Source organism: Candoia aspera, chromosome 3 (assembly GCF_035149785.1).
Source record: "Candoia aspera isolate rCanAsp1 chromosome 3, rCanAsp1.hap2, whole genome shotgun sequence".
NCBI classification, from domain to species: Eukaryota; Metazoa; Chordata; class Lepidosauria; order Squamata; family Boidae; genus Candoia; species Candoia aspera.
In genome coordinates, this window is record NC_086155.1 from 83,509,429 (window position 1) to 83,533,876 (window position 24,448).

Here is a 24,448-nt window from a genome sequence, read left to right on the forward strand (position 1 = left end):
GTTTCTAAATATGTTCCTAATTTCACTAGGATTGAATTCACTACAGCAATGGCGTCTTCTGCATAATCCAACCTTGAAACATAAAACTGGAAGGATTTGTTTTCTCTTAGACATGCAACCATATTATCTTCGATCACCATTAATGGCAGTCACTTGTGTGACATGCGGAGAGAGAGGACAATAGTGGAACTGAACATTCTGTTCTGATTCTGTATCTATGGCGCCTCCAAATTTCTTTATTTGGCTTCTAGTGCAGACCTAACAGGAATGGATCCAATAAAATGGTTTGTAACAATACACACAAAACTGGCCTGTTTTGCATCAAAATCAGTGACAACTAATGTCTTGGAGATGCAAATGCTCTTATTTAGTTGCTATCATTTCTAAGCCTTACAAATTTGCTCTTAGTTCTTAATGACAGTTAACCTCAAGGGCTGCTTGATTCACAATCAAGAGGGTAAATGGCAGCAAAGACACATTGTGTGTATACTGTATGCTGATGCCCATTAAGCTGAACATCTGAAAAATTCTGGGACACATTCCAGTAAACATCCCACAATAAATCTTACCAGTGCTTAGTGCTCTATGTTCATTATCAATTTTTTTTCTTATCTAAAATAAGAAAAATCTAAAAAGATCTACAAAATATCTGGTTCAGTTTAAACTACAGAGGCACTAGATCCCTTGAAGAGTTGAACCCAAGTGACATCAATTCTTGCTTATCCAATGGGTTATTTTGCTAGCTATTGAAATTCACAAAAGACTATGGATATGACCAGAAAAACACAAAAAAGCAAGCATTTTAATTGCATTGCGCATGGAGACCAAATCTTTCTGTGTTGTCCTCAGTGGATTTGTTTGTGTCAAGAATAAAGATTTGCAAAACTCCTTGCAGTTTCAAAAAGCTAAACAGAAACAGTTGTTCTTCACACACCCCAAGCAGTACGCCATGGTATACCATCAACTGCTTAAATGCCAAAGAAGTGCTCTCTATGTGATGGAGGTTAAAGGATTTTTGATCTTCAGCTTTTAAAAAATCTCCCCTAGAAAGCATTCCTGAATTTCAAACAGTGTTTGCATGCAAGTGAAAGATTTTGATCTCCATCTGAAACCACTGAAACCCTCTAATTAATGTGCCATGTCAACACCAAATGGGAGTGTGCAAGGCTGAGGTTTTAAAAATAAGTTTAAATGCTCGTGTGTGCTGCTGTTGCTAGAGGGGCCCAAAGAAAGGTTATTTTTATATACAAATGCATTGTTAGCTGTACTCTCAGGCTTTTGCCATACATATAATCAACCCTGATTTTGAAAACATTGGTCCAACTTCAACTTGTTTAGCATAGGTTATGGGGCTCGCCATGTTTAATCACTCTTTTCTTTTTCAACTATATTTTATATTAATTCTCTACTACATACTGTATGGGGAGATTATATTCTGTAACTTTCCATTTTTCCAGTCATGATGGGGGGATGGTGGAGAGGAAGCACCAACAGTGATTTATTTAAAAAACAACAATCAAAGTAGAAATCTAGGATGAATAAGGTAATGTTGACTTAAACAACCCTTTCAATGATGGCAGCCATTCTCCATGTGTGTGTTGGGATTGTATATTCCATAGTCCCCAGCTAGCAGTAATGCCTGAATAATATGGGACAGAGATCAGAATTTTGGATGTAGACTATGTTTTATCTTATCAGTGTGTTTCCAACTACATAATGAAGAGCCTTTGTATATAACTTTAGTTTATAAAAAATGTTCATTGCACTTAGTTACAGAGAGGCAAAAAAGATATATATTTATCCAGTATTTCAGATTTCTGGCAGCTTCAGATAAAAAGTAAATTAAAAGTTAGCATACATCGTACAGGATTGTTTCTTTTCTCATATACAGAGAGAGAAGGGGGGAGGGAATATAGAATTAACAATATATTGAGGCAGACAAGGGTTTCTTTGTAGTGTAACCCTCTTCTTAGTTCTACCTGTGCAAATAATTTTTGCTTATCAAAACGATTGCAATTTTTCTTTACCAAAAAAACCACATTCATATGGTAATATCAGATGGATTCAATTGATTAAATTAACCAGTTAACTGAAGTAGGTTAATTTAATTAATTGGTAGCCTTGGATGCCTTAGAAAACTAAATTCTAAATAATGTGCGAAAAGCTATTTTTAAGAAAAATAATTACGTGGAAAAAGTAAGTCAATATAGAAAGTAGATCATTCCAATCATAATGTAGAGGTATGTTAATTATACAGTTCCTCCTCCTGAAAAATAGGTTAACAGTCATACAAATATGAGGAGGAAAAAAGTGAATCCCTTAAGGTGATCATTTCTAAATATACACAGCCATTTTCTTTGTGGCTGTAGCCTTTATTAACAAAAACACACCATGCTTTAGAATATTTTCAATACATTTGAAGTTCCACTCCAATTACACTGCTTAAATAAGTATTTACAGCCCCAAAGAAAGAAATTATACAGCTTGCACAGTGCCTATAGGATAATGGACAGCTGGAATCAATTGTGCAGCCTTATTTAATGTTTATGAATTCCATATTGTTATATAGAATCAAAATACATTCCTTTACAAGTCCTTGGCCAAATTACATTTGAAACAAGATTTAAGGAAAATACAAGTGCAAACAAATACTAGTGTTCAAAAAATGATGGTGCCCTATAGACCAGGAACAACAATATGTCCAGAATGCAAAACTGTATATGCCTGGAGGCAAATTTTTACACAGAGATTCAAAACATATTCAGTACCTTCTGGCTTCCCTTTAGTTATCACAGCAAGAGGTTTGGTGAAGGTTTTTTTATTCTGCATCATTGCAAGGATCATATCGACATTAAGAAAGGTGCAAGCTTCATCTGGAGGGACACACTGCAAGATGGAGACCACAGGCAGCTTGTAAGATCAGAGACTCACTGGAAATATTTATGTTATCAGAGCAGATACGCTGCATCATCCTCATCCTCATCCTCAGTGGTATTTAGTAATATTTACTCAAGAAGGAACAGAACTCAATAAAAATATTTTCCAAGTTCTGATGCAAGAAGTCCCATCAGCTGCATTTCAACTTTGCCTTGATACCTGGGTTACTTCAAACTCTACCAATCCTCAAGGCTGCAGAGACTCTCTTCTCTGTGATGTCCATGCCAATCCACATGTTGCTTTACAACTGCTTTGAAAAGGTTCTTCTGTTTCCCACCCCAATTGCTATCTTCATTAGCACAACTCACTCCTGCACTAGATGATGAGACTAGTCAGGGCGACTGATTATCTGCTTTAAGACTGTTCAAGTTTTTCTTCCCTGAGTGAAGATGTAGTATTGCCTGTTTAGAAAAGATGCTGACTACTTTAATGTTTCGGAACAAAAAGACTTTTCCCTGCTTAGAGATGTTTACTGCATCTATAAAATAAATATTCTATGTGAGATAAACAATAAAAAGAATGCAGAAATTAAGTTTAAACACTCATTTATTTTCCTTCAAAAGCCTCTGAAGCAGGTCAACCTAATAATTCACCAGTGGGGATTCAGAAACAATAGCATTATTTTATCTCAGCAGGATCTTGAAAATTAATGCTAATGCTATGAGCACTGAATAGTGTCAATAAATCTGAACCCCTTCAATAATAGAACACAATTTCTATTTATCACCTGTAATCACTTAGTGGAATGTATTTATCATGCTGTCAAGAGCTACAACAGTTTTCATTAGTAAAACTCAACGAATATCCTCCCACTGTTGTTAATTGCAATTATTCATATGTTTGTTAACCTTTGGAATCTCTGCCAATGACAATTTATACCAAGTAGCTTCAGTTCACCTATGTTCAAGTGAGTTAAGCTGGTGGTTAAGCTGGCCTTCTTAAGGGACTTTTTCAGCTCCCAGAGATTCCCAGCTGACATGGCACATTGGCTGGACTTGATGAGCTGAAGTCCAATGACAAGGAAAGCACAGGCTGAGTGAGATGAATGGATTTTGAGAATAATTGATATAGGCCTGGTTTATATGCCTGTACAACATTCGGGGAAAACACTGAATATACTTTAGAATAGCAACCTAATCTTAGCAAGGGGGACAAATGCTTCTTGGCAATTACAGTCTACGTCTTACTACAGAAAATCTTCCAAACGGATTGTTCCTTCTGATTCAATTCTTTCAGGAAACTGAGTTGTATATATTATTCTTTTTAAAAAGTTTGTTTTAATGTGGAGGAGGAGGAGGAGGAGGAGGCAGCATAGAAAAAGGGGGAAAGAAAACAAAATACCTATTAGGTTACATACAAAAAATATCATTCAGCCACATTTTTAGACAAACCATTATTACTTGAGCATATGAAATTATATTCATCGATCCTTCCTTTATGCTAGAAAAGAGCCAACTCAGACAGAACATTCATATTATATTACACCTCAATATTGCAACAGCCCAAAATGCGGAAGAGTAGCTTCATACTGTACAAGCTATTCTAGAAAAGCTCAGTTACTCCCATAGAAAATTTATTGGTTAACATTAACTGCTCCTAATTGGTTTAACGAACCAGCCACACTTATAACTCCTTTGGCTGCACTATTTTGTAAAGTAGCTTCCCAAAATTGGCACTCTCCAGCTATGCAACTCCCAGCCAAGGTGTAAGCCTGGGCTTCTTAAACTAAAGGCCATGACCCCCAGGAGGCCATAGCAACTTGGGCAGAGTCACCTTTTTTTTAAAAAAAAATCTGGGCTTGCAGAGGCAGAGGGCAAGATTTTGCTCCTTGCTTTGTCTGTGCATGCTGGCTGTTGGCTGCGGGTTCATCCAGGCAGAACAGGAACAAGTTTTGACAACCGCCCAGAGTTGCTCCCTGAGTGAGATGGGCGGTGACTATATTTGAAGTATAAATACATAAATAAATTTTTTAAAAAAAACTCTCCAGGGTTGTCAAACTCTGCACTTTGATCTCTACCTTTCCTGTTCAAATCTGCAGCAGGCAGTTGCAAATTGCAAAGTTTGTCACCCTCTGTGATTTCCAGATTGAAATTTGATTATTAAGAGAAAGTGGTACCTTTATTTCTTGCCCAGCTCTAACCCCAATAAAATCATTAGCTTTATTCATTTAGCACTTTATTCCTGGTACTGCAAAATTTGAAAACCCTGGCTTTCTCTATTTTCTTTTTCAGGGATTCACACTGAAGAAGCAAATTCTTAATTTCATCAGCCTTGTTAATCTGCCAGAGTCTGTTGCAGTATAGGTCTGTCATATTGTACATGATTGATACTCTCAGAAAAGAATCTCTGTGCACTTTTTTCTCAGATCTGCAAGTTAAACCACAACCAACAAAGTTTTGGCCTAAGTTTTATCTTAAAGTCTCAGTAATGGCATAGATTACAGAACAAGGTAATTACAGATGTGCATGTGTGTGTGTTTGTGTATGAGAGAGAGAGAGAGAGAGAGAGAGGAATCTTTTCACAACTGACCTTAGCCAATCCTTGAGCATCTTCTTCTTTGTTTGTGCATAAGGTCACCTCACAGTGCAGGAAGAGAAGAGAGCTGTTGAATGTGGATTTGAATATGAAGCTAAAACGCTTTTTGTCTGTCTGTGCATTTAGTATGGGAAAATTAGCTTTTGGAACATTGTAGAATTTTACAGACTCATCTTTGGGACAAATATTTTCAATAATGGTATACTCTGACATTCGATCAGGATAGGAATTTGGTGAAATAAAGCAAGTTTGGATTGCAAAGCCCAGGAATCTCTCAGCCTTTGTAAGAGAAATCTGTATAAGGAAAAAAAAAGATTTTGCTACATTTAATGTTTTGAAGATTGGAGAGCAGTACTAATGAAGAAAGTCAGTCAGCCAGATGTTGAATACCTTGGTTCCCTCTCCCACCTGGACAATCTACTGCAGTATTAGGAAACCTGGTGCTTATTACTCCCCCACAACAGAAGGGATTTTAAGACTTATAGTCCAAAATATCCAGGAGACACTTTTTCTCCTATGGTGACCACCATTTTTTGAAAAGTGGAATATGGAAACACAGTTTCATAGGCTTAATGTCCTAAAAGTCTTTGTTATGCTAAGTCATGGTTTCTTTATGGTTTGTTCAATAAACCTTAATTGGCTGGGTTCATATATAATGCTAAGTCAAATGAAAGCTAACTGCATTCTAGTTTGGCACAGGGTGAACTCATTACTAAGAGGAATTGCACTCTTTTAAAGTGTGGTGACGCAGACTTGGTTGAGTGTGGATGGGTGTGAATGTTAGTTTTTACACAGTCAAAAATAATCAACCTGATACTAGAACAGGACGTTATCAAATTAAGGAACAAATGGAAACTGTATCTTCTGCCCTTTATATAGAGAGGAGAAAGAAGTGAACACTAATTGTATATATAGAGTTTGTATGTGATACACAGCAATTCTTGGAAATTTTTCATAATGGTTTCTAGACACTGTAGGAGGAGAGCTGTGGTAGCCAGAAATCAAGAGGAGTCTGGTAGCACCTTCTCACACTAACGACTTTAATAAAAAAGCATAAGCTTTCATAACTCATGGCATTGTTAGCAAGTTATGAAGATGTACTATCAGACTAGAAATGCCCATGTAATTTAGGCTACTTTCAAAATAGAACTGAGGAGACCATAGTTGTTATATTCACACTTATGAAGCTTGCTCTTCCTTTAGGCCATTCTTTCTCAGCCAAACTTATCTCATAGCATTAGTATAAGAAATAGTATGAGAAAGAATCGTGCACACTAATTTTATAAACTGTGTGTGCTCATGCATGTTAAATCAGTTTTGCCTACAATTTAGAAGAGAAAAACATGAAACAATAGAGTATTATTTTCATGAATGAGTGTTATTTCATAGAAGACTTGATGAAGAAGACACACTTTTTGCACTGGACTTGCCATACTACAAAGATTCTTTGGTCTTTACCACAAAAGCATTATCTTATTCAAGATCTGTACAATTTCCTTTTTCAGAAACCACAAGAGAACACATCTGTCTGGCAGAGGCAATTGTACCAGGCCAGCTTAGGACATACAAGAACAGACTTTGTTCAGCTTCCATGTTCCTGAAAAACATTTAACTGATTTCTATTGCTGCCTGAGTTCATTACCTCAACAAAAATCTGGCTGTTCTCTGCAACAGAGAAGAATCCTTGAATCGGGGTACGAAAAAGGTCCGTCTCATACAGTTCCATTCCAAAGGTGGCATTGCCAACATGTATTTCAGGTGGCCAGAACATGGGAACCTTTGAAGCTTTGGGTTGATGGAATGTGCAATTGAACTAGGCCAAAAAACAAGAAGATAAATTTATTTAGGAAGATAGAAAAATAAATAAGGGGAGGCAAGAAACAGGTTGTGGACTGCATGTGGTCTCCCAATTACATTTTTATAGCCCCTAGAATCCCTTACAGGCCTGCTTCCAAGACACCAGATTTCAGCAGCATAGTCTTCTCCATGTTATTTTTAATGTTTTGAGCCTTAGGTTAGATCGAAAATATTGAAGTGATTTGGAGTACTAGTTCCATCCTGTCAGACAATCTCTCCAAAAAGACTCAGATACCACCCTCCACAAACATATTTCAAGTATCACTGATTCACAAACATTTGAAAGGGAAAAAAATCAAGCTCTCCTCAAAACTTACTCATCTCTCCACTGCTTTGATTTAGAATGATGTTCTTTTCTTATCTTGTTTTCCTGTTTAACCCTGTCATGAGTGGTATCATAAAGTCCTTGTGAATGCACATATCTGTGCACACAAACAAACAATACCCTCTGACCTTACTAAAGCAGCAATTTTAAATCTTATTCACTAGATCTATGGCAAAAAAGACAATCTTATACACAGACAGAAATAAATGTTTTGATAGGGCTTATCATTTTGAACAAGAACAGATTGTGAGATAAGAGAAATGAAGAAACCCAGAAATATTGGTTGAAGAGAAGCTTTTCTTAAAATAAAAAAAAGTATCTTTGGGAAGAAAAGGTTTATTGGGGGAATACAGAGACTACTCATACTTTAACAGTATGAAAAAACTGATATTGTTTTGGAATTGGAAGGAGGTTAGTTCCTGATGCAGCAAAAGACATTTAATGCACAGGTACATGGAAAAGTGTTTAACTTCCAATCAGCCTATGTATCATAAAAGTTGTTTATCAAACACTTTGAAAATCAAAGTTCTAAGAAATGACCATATCAGTCTTCTAAGTTCTCAAGCCAAATGATGGATAATTGATACTTACCACAACGATGACAGGCCGACTGGAAAATGTGATGTCCGATTCATCTGTGTCCCCAGGGAAACCATTATCCCCTGATTCCATGTCTTCATAATCAACCACCCAACCACTGGCTTCAGTTGATGGTGACAGCTGGATAACAATCTTTAACCAAATGGGGAAAGGGAAAAAACAACAACTGTCAAAGCTGTTTTGGGTCCTGGTTCCATCTCACCTGTCTCCTTGAGCAGAAATATGCAAGGAAACATTGTTTATGGGAAAGATCTAATACTACTGCAGCAATCTGTTATCTGCTCTTTCAAGCTTATCTTAGCTTTCCATGCAACCATGGTTTGAAATGTTAGACCAAGATAATAACTATGTTCATAGGAAGTAGCCCTTTCTTTCCCGATCTTAGCCTCTTCCAGGGGATATGCTGGCTAGGAAATTCCAGGATTTGAAGTTCACATAACTGGAAGCTGCCCAGATTGCTGGAAGCTTGTTTTGCTTTATATATGCAAACAGAAGGAACCTATGCAACAGGCTGGCATCACATGCTCTAATCAGGGGAATAACTTAGAGTTACACACTTTAAATTTTACAGTTGATCAGAGTTTATTTAAACTGTGATTCTTTCTTTGCACAGAATTTGTCAGGAATTGGTCAAATGTAAGTGAATGCTGAATTATTCCTATTCTTAACAATGCAGAACAAAAAGGGGGCGTATGTATTCCAAGTTTCTAAATGATGTTGAACATTGCTCATATAGGAAGTCAGAGTTAGAAATGGCTACCCAAGGATCTGAACCCTCACCCCCACATCTTCCCAGTCAGTCCATTAATCTATTCATCATACCATTCTGGTATATATGCAAAAATACGTTAGGCTTCCAAAACTGGAGTGTAATAGAAGTATCATATTGGCTTTAAAAAGCCATCTGAGTATTGGCATATAAATGAATATACCAGCAGCTTTGTTTTTGCTTCTGGTAAAACTGTAATATATACCGCATTTCAAAAAAGTAATGGCTCATTGAACTGGACTTGCACATATCCTACTTTTCAATAATCATCATAATATTCAATAGGCAAAGAGCATTAACTTTGTATTACTTCAGTATTTCTTTTTTTTGAAGAATACACATTAAGAGTGAATTTTCTTACTTTTACTTTTCTTTTGTATTTTTTTTCCTCCTTGCTACACACATTTAAGTCTTTGCCACTCCTATGTTTTTTTAAAACAAAAACCCAAACCCTTTCCCATTATAACTCCCACACTGGGCTGCCTTACTCAGTTTCTACTTGCTTTTCATACATAAATGTTCCCCACATATTCAACTCCTCTGAATGTCCTGATGGTGCAGCATTTCAACTCAATTCTACCTTTGTTTGCTCAGATAATGGATGGTTGATATGCAAAAGGTACCTCTAAGCTTTTCAGGCATTTACTTCATAATTCTCTACTAGTTTCACTGATTTAGAAATTGGTCTGAGCACTAAGAAAAATCTGTGCTTTAGATTTCTAGTAGAAGATGAATAGCGGCATGTTTGAGATCAATTTAACATTTAAAGATAGCGGTCCAACTGCTGAGTTGAGATCCAGATGTATATTTTTCCACAGTCTGTTGATCTATAGTTTTTGTTGGGTACATCTCCAGATCAAATGCCAAAAGCTCCAGCCAATAAAGGATTTTAAGTTTTTTTTTTTTATTGGATCAGGCTATGTCTGATCAGGTTGCCTTAGCTATATTTGACTTGGACAACATTTTTTCCTTTATTTGCCAAAATTGTCACTATGTGCTGAAATTACAAAAGCCAACAGTCACACTTGTTTACCTGAACTGGCCAACATCTACCCAAGTCACAGTGAAAATGCTGAACCAGTCTGAAGGTAAAAATCTTACATGGGGCACAATAACTTGCATAGCTGCTTACCCACTTGGAAAAATCAATTTCAACCCTTGGATTCAAATTTCCAGCACTGAATATACATTAATATTGAAAATATATTTAACATAACTACCATATGCTAGGAAAACTGCAAAAGAAGCATATACAATTTGGGAATTGCCAAGTTAATGTATCAGGTTTATTTCCTAAATAGGTTCATGCTTGCAGCTAGTACTGAAAAACTACTATAATTTTTCAAATACTCTCACCCCAATCCAAAATTACAACAACAATGATGAACAACAGAAAGAGATCTTACAGATACAGTTCTTTAAAAATATTCATCCTCATTCAGATTTTCTGATTTTTGCATATCTTTGCCACTGAATGTTATCACAATTTCATATATACACTACTGAAATAGAATCTGTGTGACAAACTAATACCAAAATTTTGTACTTGCTTCATATATCTCCTAAACAAAGTCATCCAACAGGCAATGTTCTAGAATGAAAAACTAAAATTCTTAGATTCTTTAATTAGTTGCACCATCTTTAGTTGTAGTAACTGCAACCAAACACTTGTTCTTGGTGATCAGTCTTTTACATTGTTCTGTAGGAATTTTAGCCCATTCCTCCATGGCAAACTGCTTCAACAAGAAATATCTGAGGGTCTTTTAGCATGACCATTGCAGATCCCGCCATATTTTTATTGCATGTTGGATGACTTTACTTCAGAAATAATAGACACAGGATCAGACCCTAAGTCAATAGGAGCCAGGTGAAGTTCTCATAACTTTCAGAGACAAAGATATGCAAAAAATCAGCAAATCAGAAGGGGAGCAAGTTCTATTTCACCGAACTGTATAGCCATATTTGAAGAATGGAATGAGATGGTGCTGCCATCCCACCTTCCCTAGCTAGTAATCAGCATTACAATACTATATATCCGGGTTTCTCAACCAGGGTTCCATGGAACCCTAGAGGTGCACAAGAGGTCACTAGGGGTTCCCTGAGAGATCAGGGAAAAATTATTTCAAATTTGGGCAACTTCACATTAAAGAGGTCAGTTGTATTGTTTATTTCTAGTTTAAGAACACATATGTTAATACATATATACAGGCCTACTCATGAAATGAATATAATTATTTTGTAACTTCTGGCCTATATTTGAGCCTGAATGTGCAGGGGTTCTCCAAGGCCTGAAAAATATTTCAAGGGTTCCTCCAGGGTCAAAAGGTTGAGAAAGGCTGTTATATATGATACCATGAATTTCTGTCAAAAGATATTAGAAAGACAACCTGTGGACAGAGAAGCAGCTAGGAAACTGTTCCTCCCATCTCATGTATTTTGCCCTTCAATGTTTTTAGCTTAAGTCTGGAAAGGAGATGTGGAGCAGATTTCACTAGCTCTGAATCGCAGAAATAGCTCAGAACTAATCTCTGCTGCTCCTCCTGTTCTGGTGTCTTCTAAGGGCTGAAGAGCAGAAGTAGAGAGTTGGGATTCCATGTCAGTATTCTAGGAGTTAAGAGACTCACAGAGTTGAGATACACAATGTTATCCAAAGGATAGGCAATCTGTCGAGTCCCACAATCATGCAAAGATGACTCCAGAATAAAATGGGTCCTGTTTGTTTTAGCTCTGCAATTAGGATCCAGCAGAGAGAGCTGTGTTCCAACGAAACCGCTAGCCTAAAAAGAAAGAACAAGACACAACCACTGATCAAAACTGCAAAGGACAGGGATAAGAAGCAACAACTAATACCAAGCATTTTCTCTGACACTGTGAAATTCTGTATTACAACTCTGTCGTATGATCAATTGTGGTGTCACAATGAGTCTGAGTCGGGAAACCAGCAGGGCAGCTATCCAGCAGACAAGGAACTGGAAGACCAGTGCCTGCTTAGTCTACCCATTCAGTAGAATGAAGTTTCAAGATCCTGAGGCTGTAAAGTAGACTCGATCATTTCAGAATATAATAGAGAAATGTGATTTTTGAGGTTCCCATCCAATTAAAAACAAAATAAAACAAAGCCTCCTTACATGTATAAAAGCTACCATGGAAGGGAGGAAGGCAGTACACTTTTCCATTTCCTCTCTGTGAGATTTCTACATGAGTGGACTTTTAAATGGAGGGGGATGTTAAAAAAAGAGATCAGCTGTTTGAAGTGACACAGTCCATGCTACCATCTCAAGATTATGACTTTATTTCTTGACTAGGCTTTGATCAGTATCTGAAACAAAAGCTGCTCTGCTCAGACTGTGGACTCAGATAAGCATCAATACCTTTTAGAGGCCAAATGGAATACCAAAGGCCCCTTACGTCACATGACTCCTGCTGAGCTGATTAGAAGATCATCCTCTGGTTTTGCTCTGTGTTTCTGAAGAACTGTATTTATCAGAACAAGCATAAGGAGCCCCAAACAGTACAGCGCAGCTGTGATGACACCAACCTCACATCAGTATGCATATGACCATCCAGAATCTAAAATAATTCTTCTTTAATTTATTGTGAAATGAAATTAAAACAGCATACTAACCTCCAGCGAGTCTTTTGCTACAGCTACAATCATGGATGCGTCATTACATTTCACAGACATGGCAACATCAACACTACCCTGAACTTCTTCTGGCTCTGGGTCTTTTGGAAGAAGCTGTTCAAAACCATGACTGGCCATGAGTGTGTCAACGGTATCAGTTGATGGCAAAGAGCCTTGATTATTCTCATAAAGAAGACCAAAACGAATGTCTTCACTCAAGGAAGGGGGTTTAATGCCATGTAGCAGTTCCTTCAGCTCTGGTGGAAGGAAATGGTCTTCCTCATCATTCATTTCCTCTATAGAAAGAGAGAAGTTAGAAGCAATAATTTCATTCAACTTATTCATAACTAGGGTCATGAACTGGCCTAGTTCACACAGCATGTTAAAAAACCACAGTGTGATTGATTGATTTCTCTCTTTCTCTCTCTCCCTCTTTTAGCTTTCCCATCCCAAGAAAGAAACTATGGCCTATTTCTTGCAACAAGCCAATATTTGAGACTGTTTATGATTCTCAGCTTAACCATGACTTGTCATTAAGTCTAAATGTGTAACACTGGTTTATTCCTAAATTTGTTTTTTAACTCAGTGCTTATTGTTTCTGGCAGAAGTAATAAAGAGAAAAATCACAAGAATTCACCAAATAAGCCATGATTAATATGCTTATCTGATCAACTGATTTTGGCTTGTTGCTGGTTTTCCCAAGAAATCATGGCTACACCAAATGCCAAATTAGCAGCATGCGTGAAACAGCCGTTATGTTAAGAATGCTATTTAAAATACAATTAGAATCTGGCACATCTCTTTCTTCACAGAAACCAATAATGAAAACATTCCATTTAGCAGGGCATAGGTTTTATTTGTTCATTCGTGACTTCATGGATCAGCCCACGCCAGAGCTTCCTGTCGGTCGTCACCATTCCCAGCTCCCCCAGGGACGAGTCCGTCACCTCTAGAATATCATCCATCCATCTTGCCCTTGGTCGGCCCCTCTTCCTTTTGCCCTCCACTCTCCCTAGCATCAGCATCTTCTCCAGGCTGTCCTGTCTTCTCATTATGTGGCCAAAGTATTTCAGTTTTGCCTTTAATATCATTCCCTCAAGTGAGCAGTCTGGCTTTATTTCCTGGAGGATGGACGGGTTTGATCTTCTTGCAGTCCAAGGCACTCTCAGAATTTTCCTCCAACACCACAGTTCCAAAGCATCTATCTTCCTTCGCTCAGCCTTCCTTATGGTCCAGCTCTCGCAGCCATATGTTACTACGGGGAACACCATTGCTTTAACTATGCAGACCTTTGTTGTCAGTGTGATGTCTCTGCTCTTAACTATTTTATCAAGATTTGTCATTGCTCTTCTGCCAAGGATTAAACACCTTCTGATCTCCTGTCTGCAGTCAGCATCTGCAGTAATCTTTGCACCTAGAAATACGAAGTCTTTCACTGCCTCTACGCTTTTTCTCTCTCCTCTCCCTACCTCCAACCTACCCAGTGCTGTTTCCCTCCTGAAAATCTATGTCCCTTTTAGTTCCTAGCACTTAGCACTTGGGGGGACAAAAAGCAGCTTTGGCACAGTATATAAAATATGAAAGCAGGAATTCCCTCAGCATCCTTAGCTCAGGGCAACAGAACATTTGAAAAATAAAGTACAAAGCTGAGAACCACCTCACAAATGTAACATTCTGCACAGAACCTCTGACAGCAAAAAGGCCTATCAGGTGTCTTCTCAATTCAAGACCTTTGGAAAGTGGACCAAGGAGAGCAAAAGAATGCCATTGTATTTAATACCATCTGATGTTCTTCCTTACCTGTATCCATGAGCTGTAGGTGGAACCTATTAGCGAGGGGTGCTTTTGTATATGTAGTAACTGGGTGGTAGCCATGATCATATGCCCAGGCAATCAAATTCTCATGAGAGGAGGGAATATCAAATGCTACCGTTTTACTCATTGTCATAGAGCGTTCAGTTTCTTTTCCAAAGCCAACACCATTTGCTGTCTGTATAAAAGAAAAATAAAACTTTAGGCCTGGACAGAGCTTTTCTTATTCTTATAAAACTTAATTTTTAAAAGTTGAAAGGTTTAGTTAACTATTACTTCAGACCAAATGTTCCTTGCTTGCTCATTCATTCATTCACTTTGTACCATTCAGTCAGAAGAAACCAATGTTTTCTTGTCCATACAAGCAATTTTACCAAAAGGAACAAAAATTACTGGTTATGTGTAAGATATGTTCAAACTATTTTAACTAAGGAATATCCACATGACAGAATCTTACTGCTTAATGAGATTCTTTTATTGACATATAAAATGGCTCTATGGATTTATCTCATCATATAGTGCATTTTACTATGATGGCATTTAGCAACAGAATGAGATCCTCCATACCAAGGGATCCTTGAGAGGAAATACAGACTACAACAGCTTTCTGCAACCTGGTGCTTTCTAAGTATGTTTGAAGTTCAGTTCTTAGAATTTCCAGCCCGTAGGGGAAAAGACAGAAAATAATAATGGTTCCTATGGCTTATAATAATTACTAATGATTGGCAAGATATGAGAACCTCTCTCCTCCACCACTTGCCCCTAAAAGGCAGCAGGATTTGAATTAAATTACAATTTCTAATATCAGAATGTCTGGAGAATCAAGGGGCCATCTGCAAAACTGAAGATCACCCCAAAGTAATCCTTAAGTCTTTGAAAAATATATATATATCCTCCACTATGGCAATGATCACAATTAGAGCAATGAATAAAAGACTGCAATAAAAACCAACATCAAATATACATCCAAGTTCCTGTAACAGTCTGCAAAAAGCTTCCAAGAAGCCCCAAACCAGGACATTTTAGCAATGCTGCATTTAAGTAGTAGCTGGAAAATGATTACTCAGAAACCATACTTTGCTGCATAAAAATAAATATATATGGTACTGAAGATGGTGGGGTAAGAGTAGTCACCATCTGAGTACAAAGTCCCTTGGTTCAACATGCATCAGGTTCCTAGAAATGCTTTAACAAGAGAACCGTTCAATCTCTAAGCCTGTCACTGGTTTGGATTTTCAAGCTATTCAACTGAATAACTTAAGCTGCTGTAGCTCTATTCCCATTTACTTCTTCCCTTATGGTGGGCTACCTTTTTGTTCTAGAAGGCATTTTCTCAGAGATACTCTGTTGAGGAATCATGGTGAGCAGGGCAGAAGCACAGAGTGAAACCAAAGCCAGAAGCACATCAGACACCCATCATCTCTGTGGTGGGCTCCTTTTCCCTTTCTGACATTCCTCTTTTCTCCTCTCATTTTCTCACCACACCCTCTTTTCTCTCTTCCAAGCAACCCCAAGACTGCAGGTTGTCCACCCCAATTCAGCAAGTGCTTTTTTTCTTTCCCTTTCCCTTTAGTAAAAGCTCTTCAAAGTGTTATTGATTTTAAACATACATCTGAGTCTGAAGATACAATCACACCTCCTAGCCTGGTATGCTTTGACTTAAACATTCTTATGTAGTTGTAGAAATCTGATCTTCTTGAGCAGCAAACCTATCACAAAGGTCATAGGTAAACAAGGCGGCTCCAGAGTTTAGGCCACCTTGGTGTCCTCTGATGGGCCTAGCTGCAGTGGCAGTGCTTCCAGCAATTGTTTTCATTTTTCACAAGGCCCCAAGAAGGTCGCTGAGAGAAATGAAAAGGACAGTTACATCAAGTTGCCCAAAGCTGCTCAGAGTGCCATGTTTTCGTCCTATTTAAGAGAGGGCCTAGAACACCATCAGTAGGAGATCCTAACACCATGGTGGGACCCCAACAGCTGCCCAAGAATGCCAATTTCTGAGACTGGCCCTGACTGTCTGGAGCTACAATCAGTGAGAAATATCCCATATTTAGAAATACTTCCTGTAAGATACTAGGAACTATAGTACTGCTTCTGTTGACAACTGGGGAGTACTGCTCTATGCAATTGTTAGTTTTATTGTATGCCACCCAGAGTCACATTTGTGAGATGGGTGGCCATATAAATTAGATGATAAGACAGACAGACAGATTCATTTATGTATGCATTCTTGGGAGTGGAGCTTTGCACATGTGGAACCCTTCCCTTTCAATTGCTCTTGATACTTAAATAATTATAATAGTAACTATTATTTATAGATTTGACTTCTTACTGAATGAAGTGTTTGAAAAGAAGTTCATTGTGTGCACAGAATAGGATGCAAAGCATCCCTCAGGTTTATAAAGGCTTCCAGAAATGAACGTTGATCCATCCCTCACCCAGTAGCAGGCTGCTTAGTAGCTAGGAGAAAACAAAGCACCCACAACATTAGCACAAGAGGGGGAGACATTTAGACAGCCATCTGTTATCAGGCCCTTACTTGTTCACAGAAAGGCATAAGCTGTTAACAGCACTGTGCCTCCTCCAGATCAAGAAGCAGAGCTGTATCTACTTACAATGGCTTCCAATTTCCCCTTCACGTCATGTGATTTGATGACCCAGTTGACAGACTTTCTGCACTTGAGGATAAGTACAAGATCCCTGACAAGTGTGGTGTCTGGCCGAGATGGTCTGATGTCAATGATGATATCCACCTGGAAAGCACTGGATGTGGAAAAACAAGGGAGAGTGAGCCAACATGCCAGAAAATTTCAGCTCTCAACCTTCTTCCAATCCATCATGTTCCCAGTGTCTGGCCAGTAGATTAAAACACTGGAGGTTATCCCAGACGTCCAGCATGTGCAAAACAGACTGTTCTGCCACACTTGCTAGAACAATTTTAAGTAACAATGGAAACAACATGCTTTTTACGCTAATAATGCTCCTCAAAAGCTTGTCTTTCCCATTTAAAGATTGCACATTCTCTGTTTTGATGTCAATTAAAGAAAACCGCTTAGAACTGGCTTTTCACACTGGCACAAAACAGTTCCCTCCTTTTGTATCAGAAGTTTTAAATACAGATTTATACCTCCATTCCTTTTGGTAGTATGAAACAAAAGTCCCCTTGCTGTATCTTGAAATTACAATTTGGCAAAGAGCAGAATAATAGACTGAAGAGTTCAATCTGCTTGCTGGATTTTAGAAGCAAACTCTACATAGGCAAAGTTACTGAATCTTTGTAGTTTTATTTCATATTTTAAATGATATATGGATATGCTAGCTTTGTTGTCAAAGATTTTGTCGCCTGTTTTAAATCAATATCCAATTCCTTGCTCTCCAACTCCTGACTGTGAGCCCTTCTTCCTCTTCTCTACCCCTTTACAACTTCGTAGTATTCCCTTCAATCCCTTGGACTACTATTTTCTGTCTCTTTATGCCACCCCCCATAAAACTATTCAACTCCTGGTGGATAGTTTTCTTAACAAAATGTGGATGTGGTCTGCCATTACCTTCTCCTAGGATGTTTATTCAACTTTCTAGTGTAATCTTCAGCATTTGTTGGCAATTTCCCACTTGCTGTGTCTAACCCTCCTTAGTTCTTCTGAGATCAGAACAGATAGATACTACCACCTACTGTTACTCACCATGTCAGCTTATTATGGTAAAAGGTAAATGTCCAACATACAGTCTGATCTTGATAGGATTTGGGGGTGAAAAGGACTTCAAACAACTTTTTAAGCTTATGTCCAATTACTGTGTGCTACGTGGTGTTTAATCCTGAGCTCCAATTCTTTATGTGACTTTTGTGCTTATTACAATTTGGCACTGAATTCATGGTTTTAAGAGAAAATACCACATCTAATTTGATTTGCCTCATTAGATTTATCCCTTGTTTAAAATGTTAAGTTGAAGATGTTGAATTTGTGATTTAAAAACATCAATATATCAATTCCAATTGTAAAATGTTTGGTTTTCTCCTCCTTCCTTTTCTACAAATTTATGGACTTTTTAGCATATCTAGTCTCAGCTTGAATACTTGGTATTTTTATACTTTTTATACTGCTTTTATAGTATGAGGCTTGGTGCCTTTAAAACTGCTCTAGGGGCTGAAATCACTTCCTTCCCAACTTGGAGAAAGGTAATCTGATTGAGTATTTTTACCTGTTTGAATCAGGTGCAATAAGTTCAATTATATGAACTTCTCTAGCTTGGGCCATGCTAGAGACAATGCATCCCTCTGCTGCCTTTGGTTGTAGGTATCCCGCAAGGTAGTTCAAAGAAATAAAGTTCTTTTCTATATTGCATGTTGTAGGAAAAAATTGAACTAAAAAAAGAGAGAAGGAGATAAATTATTTAATACATTGGTTTTAATTATTCTGAGATTATCACATGCAGTTATACAGATTAAATCTGCAGCAGTGCTGAGCCACTAGAAGCTTTATAAAAAAAGGAAATGCACATTCATTCCTTTAGTTTAAATTATTCTGGAAGTTTTTCTGTTTTTGAATAATTTCTCCGAACTTCTGCATTATTCAGTTCTCTCTCTGATCAGTCACGATATTCATGGATTTCCAAGATACTATACCCACAATGTTTTAATGGCAACGAGGACTAGAGAACGTACTTTTTAAAAATTTAAAATGACATCCTTTTGTGTCTGGAACCAGATTCTTCCCTTTTGTATGTTTTTACCCCCTCCAAATTTAATAAATTCTAAATCATACCGAAATGTAGTAATTCATACCACTACCTGTAACACATTCATGATATCTCATGTGCTAAAAGACAAAATTCTCCTTCCATTTTCTATTTGATTTTATTTATTCAAGTTCTAAGAAAAGATTGTAAAACTAACACAGTAGGCACAGAGGAAGAAGCCTGGAAAGAAATATATTTTTCAGCATTTTCTATTTTAGCAGTTCATATAATTCAAGCCTCTTGTTATGCTTATTATACATTTTTGTTAAAGGGGTTATAATTCAATAATTAACATGGAGATCCAAAGTTCCTATATTACAGAATTCAGAATTAAGAGTCAAGAACAGCAGAGCTCAATCTAGAGTAAACACAATGCTCATGGTATGTATATCAGGTACCAGAGTATTGGATACAATTTCTCACATCACTTCTAATCTTGAGCAAAGCATTAATGCCAAAGAATGGTTAAAGACTGAGGAATCTTTTATGAAAAACAAGTTCCTTTATTCCTTCAAACCATTGTTTCCAAATCTGCTTCAATCCAGGCTTACAATCATTAGTGGGAGAGAGAGCTATCATTGGTGGTAGTGTCCACCTAATACAAAAATAAGGTGACCACCTTAGGGAACCCCAGACTCAGAACACAGATGCACAATCTGCGGCCTCTCAGCATCATCTGTTACCTGTGGAACACTTTCTCCATTATTTGAAAACATGTGTACTCTACTTCACAGTTCTCAAGTTATTTACAGTTTCACACATGCAAAAATATCCAAAAATACAATACCATGCAAAGAATGTATTCATTCTTCAGTGTTGGAAAAACAAAGCAAAGCAATCCTGGATCACTGGTAACTATGTATTCACTTGCAGGTTAGGAACTAGCTCTGTATCAGTGCAATAGATTAATTCATATAATTCCATGTAGTCAAGATTTAATGATGAGTTTAGAAATTAATATGACTGATTTCTTATATGTAACATATGTTCTTGTTGTTTCCTTTTTTCTTTATTTTCTGTTTGTTTTTGTGCTTTTCCCTTTTTTATTACTTCTCTCCCTTTTTATCCCTTTTCTCCATTTTTGTATCTTGTTGATTAAAGCAATAAAACATGTTATGAATGTCTTATCATTCATTGACTTTTGATGTTCCTAAATTCCCATAATATAAGAGAGAGGGAGAGAGAAACTTAACTTCCATACACTTCCTCCATATCATGTCCAACCAGGATTACTGTTTTATATCCTACTTTGGGATCATTATGCTTTTCATGAAAAGCAGGTAATACATTTTAGAAATAAATAGAAAAGGGAACTACAGTATCATGTTCCTTTCCTTGTCTTTTTAATAAACTAAATGCCCCAAATGTTGTAAACATTTCCTGTTAGGGGAGTTGCTCCAACCTTTTGATTGTTTGGGTTGACCTTTTCTATCCTTTCCTAGCTTTCCAATATCCATCTTGAGATGCAGCAACTAGAACTGTACATATGGTCATTCACGTCTGATCATACCAAAGATGTGTATGAATGGATTGAGGCTGGCAGTTTTATTTTTGATCTTTTCCAACCTAACTGGGCTTCAGTCTCCCTTTGCCTTCCTCTCTAGAGGATCGTTCTGTGTAAACCATGAGAAAGTAAATCTCTTCACAGAGTCTGACAGAGCACTCCCCAAACTTCTGTTAAGTATCCTGCCAGATGGGATCTCAAAGCTGCAGAGATTCTGCCAACTCCTCCCAAGCAGACAATGGAAAGTGATCCTGAAGTTGTCCAGCTTGCACTCAGATTAATGTACACAAAAGGCACACATGCAAAATTGATTCTCAATACTAGTAATGCAAGGTCTTTAAGCAGGCAAATGGCTTTCCAACCAGTTCTCTGGGAATATCACCACATGTTTTAACGTGAAACACTAAAGGAGATTCTGCGTATCCACTATGTGTTTCTGGAACCTCCTCTTGTTTCAGTCATCAGTACTAACAAATAAATACCTCAAATACTTGATAGCTTCTTTCACCTTATTGATATCCTCTTAAATCATATGCTGTTTAGATTAATTCAGCTGCAGGGAACAATCATAGTGCATCAGTAAATTACCAACTTTGTAGGTAAAGGTCAAGTCTCCTTTGACCTGAACTAGACTTCTGGTGATCACATGAACACACCCATGTAGATTTCATGGCAACAAGACCCAATTGCTTTGACATTATCTCCCCCCCAGGATGATTTTGTGACTTCCCAGTTTAGCCTTCAGCCCAGAGATTCCCTGAGGATCTCCTATCCAAGGATTAATCAAGTCTGACCCTGAGAGAGTTTTATTTTTTATCTACATCTACACTTATATGATATTACTTAGGCTGATATGCTACTCCAATTGAAAAATTACCCCAAGTGACTTAAAAGTCCCCCTTACCGTAAGCAGTAAATAAGACCATAAATAGAAAAATCATAATGACAGCCATCTCCTCTTCATCAGTTGCTGGTGCCACTTCCTCTGTTTAATCAACCATGCTGTCCCCAAAGGCCCTTCAGATAACCCAGGTCCTGACAGCTTTCTGGAACACTAGGAGGGTTGCAGCCATCCTTATCTCTGCAGGTAACTTCTTCCAGAGGAGGGAGGATGCCATACAGAAGGCTCACCACCAGGTCCCTGATGACAATGCTCCCTTGGGGTTGGGACCCACAGCAAGCCTCCTATATCTCATTGGATAGGCAGGTACCACTAGAAGAAGGTAGTCTCATAGATACCAAGGTCCTAAGCCACAAAAGGCTGTAAAAGTAATGACCAGAATCTTGAACTGCACCCAGAAGCCTACTTGCAACCTGTGCAGCTCCCACTGTAGCAGTATAAAACAGGCAAATTAGGCTGAACCTGTTACTACTTAGGCCTTGCATTCTGGATGGTCTTCTAGGTTGCATGAGTTGCAATAATCCAACCATGAAGTGACAACAAAGGATGATTATCAACAAAGCCTCCTGAACTGGGAATGTCTAAACTGGTGCACCAGATGGAGCTGTGTAAATGGTCTCACTTTGCTCTTCCTGCAGAAGTTGTGAATCCAGGGCAGCATACAAGCAATATTACAGCAATTGTTTTACTATAATGCTCACGCTAATGAAAAGTTATTAAAACAGTGTATATTCTAATGTTCTTTTTAATCCGTTCAATTGTGTCTGATTCTCAGATACTGCCTGGACAAGTTCCTGCAGTTTTCTTGGCTATGATTTTTCAAAAATGGTTTGCCTTTGCCTCCTTTCTAGGGCTGAGAGAAAGTGACTGGCCCAAGGGCTTTGTGCCTAAGGTGGAACTAGAACTCATGGTCTCCCAGTTTCTAGCCTGGTGCCTTAACCACTACACCAAACTGGCTCTATATTCTAATGTATATATCTATAAATTAGACATAATAGAGATGAATTATTAAATGGTTTGTCAAGAACTCAGTAATTTTTAATTTGTCAATAGAGAAAAAAAATTGGAATCTGGGTAGATGTTACTAGTGGATAAATGGTATGGCTCAGAATAAGATTGCATCCTATATTCATATAAGATCTTTTCTTTCATCATGGAACTTAAGATGATCTACACAAGGTCCTCAAGTAATGTGTCTGCACCTTAGTTATTTACCTGCTGGTCACTGACTGTATTCTATTAATAAATTTAAATTTACTTATTTACTACTATTGCTATGAACCAGTAGATATTACAGCAGTAATGCAGGAGGGTTTTTTTGTGCTAGATCTCTAGCCCTGTTGTGCATGAATCCAGCCTACCACATAGGTCTTTTGCCTACAGTTGTCCCCAGATCAAGGTCAGATGGTAAGGATCTGTGTTAACAACTTTATAGCAATGCTAAATTCATGGAAAAAATGATTCCTCAACAGATAAGCTAATGTAGACAATGTATTAATTTCTGATAATTTTTAAAAATTCTTTAAAAATTCTTACAATTTCTTAAAAGACAGAAATTATTCTTCCACTACATAAAGAATGAAAATTACTGTTCAATTTGCCAGTCTTCAGCTTTTGTAGAATAGATCTCAATCCTCCTTTAGAAGAAAATTAATGCCAGCAACCTTCACCTGTCCTCTACTTCACTATGACATTCACATAAACATTGCCAGACAGCAAACAAACAATAATAGTAAGATATCAGTTTGGGATATGGAGTTGCCTGGAGCACCAACTGCTAAGAAAAGGACTGATTCCAGAAAAAACACCTGACAAATAACTCTTAACCTCCTTTGGATGTTGCCAACTTTCTTGTCTAACTGAAAGAGTGTGTCCTGGATCTTAGTATTTTTGGGGGGGTGGGGTGGCATGCCAATGCCTTTGTCTTAAAAATGGGGAAGCCAGTATTATGCTTTTTTATTAATTAGGTGTTACCTTGACATTCCTATCCAATATGACCCAACATTGGTGTAAGCTTTAGTTCTTTTGGCTTAACAGTATAAGGCTTTTTATCAGAAATGTTCATCATGTATCAACTTACTTCAATAAATTATTGCTGCCAAAAGTCATATATCAACAGTAAAATTCCCTTACAGCTGGAAGGTATTTTAAAGAGATTTAACTCTAGGATAATGGAAAACCAAAAGGATTACATTCTAGGTGCTAACAAGTGTAACAGGGAAAAAAGTTTCAGCCCTGAAATGGGAACACTTAAATTAATTGAAGTAGATTTTGAAAGACCATTAACTAATTAATGCTTTGTGAAATAAGAGCATAATAATATAGAAGGCAAGTCAGAAAAGTTATATAGGAAATGTGCAGCTCAGTTACCAGAAGACATAAATGGAAATACAGTATCTGTAATATGATATATTACGGCATGGCAACTTAAAGTAATATGGAAGCCTAACATTCACATCACATCTCAATAAGCTAGACATGGATTGCTTAACACTAGAAGAATCACAGGCAAAAAGTTGCCCATCTCAGTCACTATAAACTGGAGTCTCAAAAGATGGCAGTCAAACTGTATGCTGCTCTCTGATGTCTTGATTCTAACTGGGATCCCATGCTTACAATGTAAATAGCCAACAGGAGATGTGTTCAAACATTTTGGCAATATAAGTGGCAGAGGCAGTGGACTGAATCCAGATCAAGATCCCAGTTTGGGGGCATAAAATTAGAGCATCCATCTCTCCATGCTAGTGTCCCAATCTGGATTGGGTTCCCCATCCTTACTTCTAAGGAACATATTGAACAGTAAAATATTGTTTCATTTTTAGATATCTTGCTGCGCCGCCAAAAAGAAC

The 24,448-nt window shown here is 37.6% G+C and overlaps 1 protein-coding gene across 1 annotated transcript in view; it reads right to left on the reverse strand.

The window, feature by feature from the left end:
• The window catches only part of TGFBR3 (transforming growth factor beta receptor 3), a 155,436-nt gene that overhangs the window by 16,452 nt on the left and 114,536 nt on the right, over positions 1 to 24,448 (reverse strand). The window contains exons 6-14 of the mRNA XM_063298248.1: positions 18,658 to 18,820; positions 17,073 to 17,220; positions 14,449 to 14,638; positions 12,649 to 12,944; positions 11,648 to 11,800; positions 8,246 to 8,386; positions 7,115 to 7,285; positions 5,467 to 5,766; positions 2,769 to 2,886 (exon numbers count right to left, since the gene is read on the reverse strand). Of these exons, the coding sequence (XP_063154318.1) occupies positions 2,769 to 2,886; positions 5,467 to 5,766; positions 7,115 to 7,285; positions 8,246 to 8,386; positions 11,648 to 11,800; positions 12,649 to 12,944; positions 14,449 to 14,638; positions 17,073 to 17,220; positions 18,658 to 18,820 (1,680 nt within the window). The remainder of the gene's footprint in view (positions 1 to 2,768; positions 2,887 to 5,466; positions 5,767 to 7,114; positions 7,286 to 8,245; positions 8,387 to 11,647; positions 11,801 to 12,648; positions 12,945 to 14,448; positions 14,639 to 17,072; positions 17,221 to 18,657; positions 18,821 to 24,448) is intronic.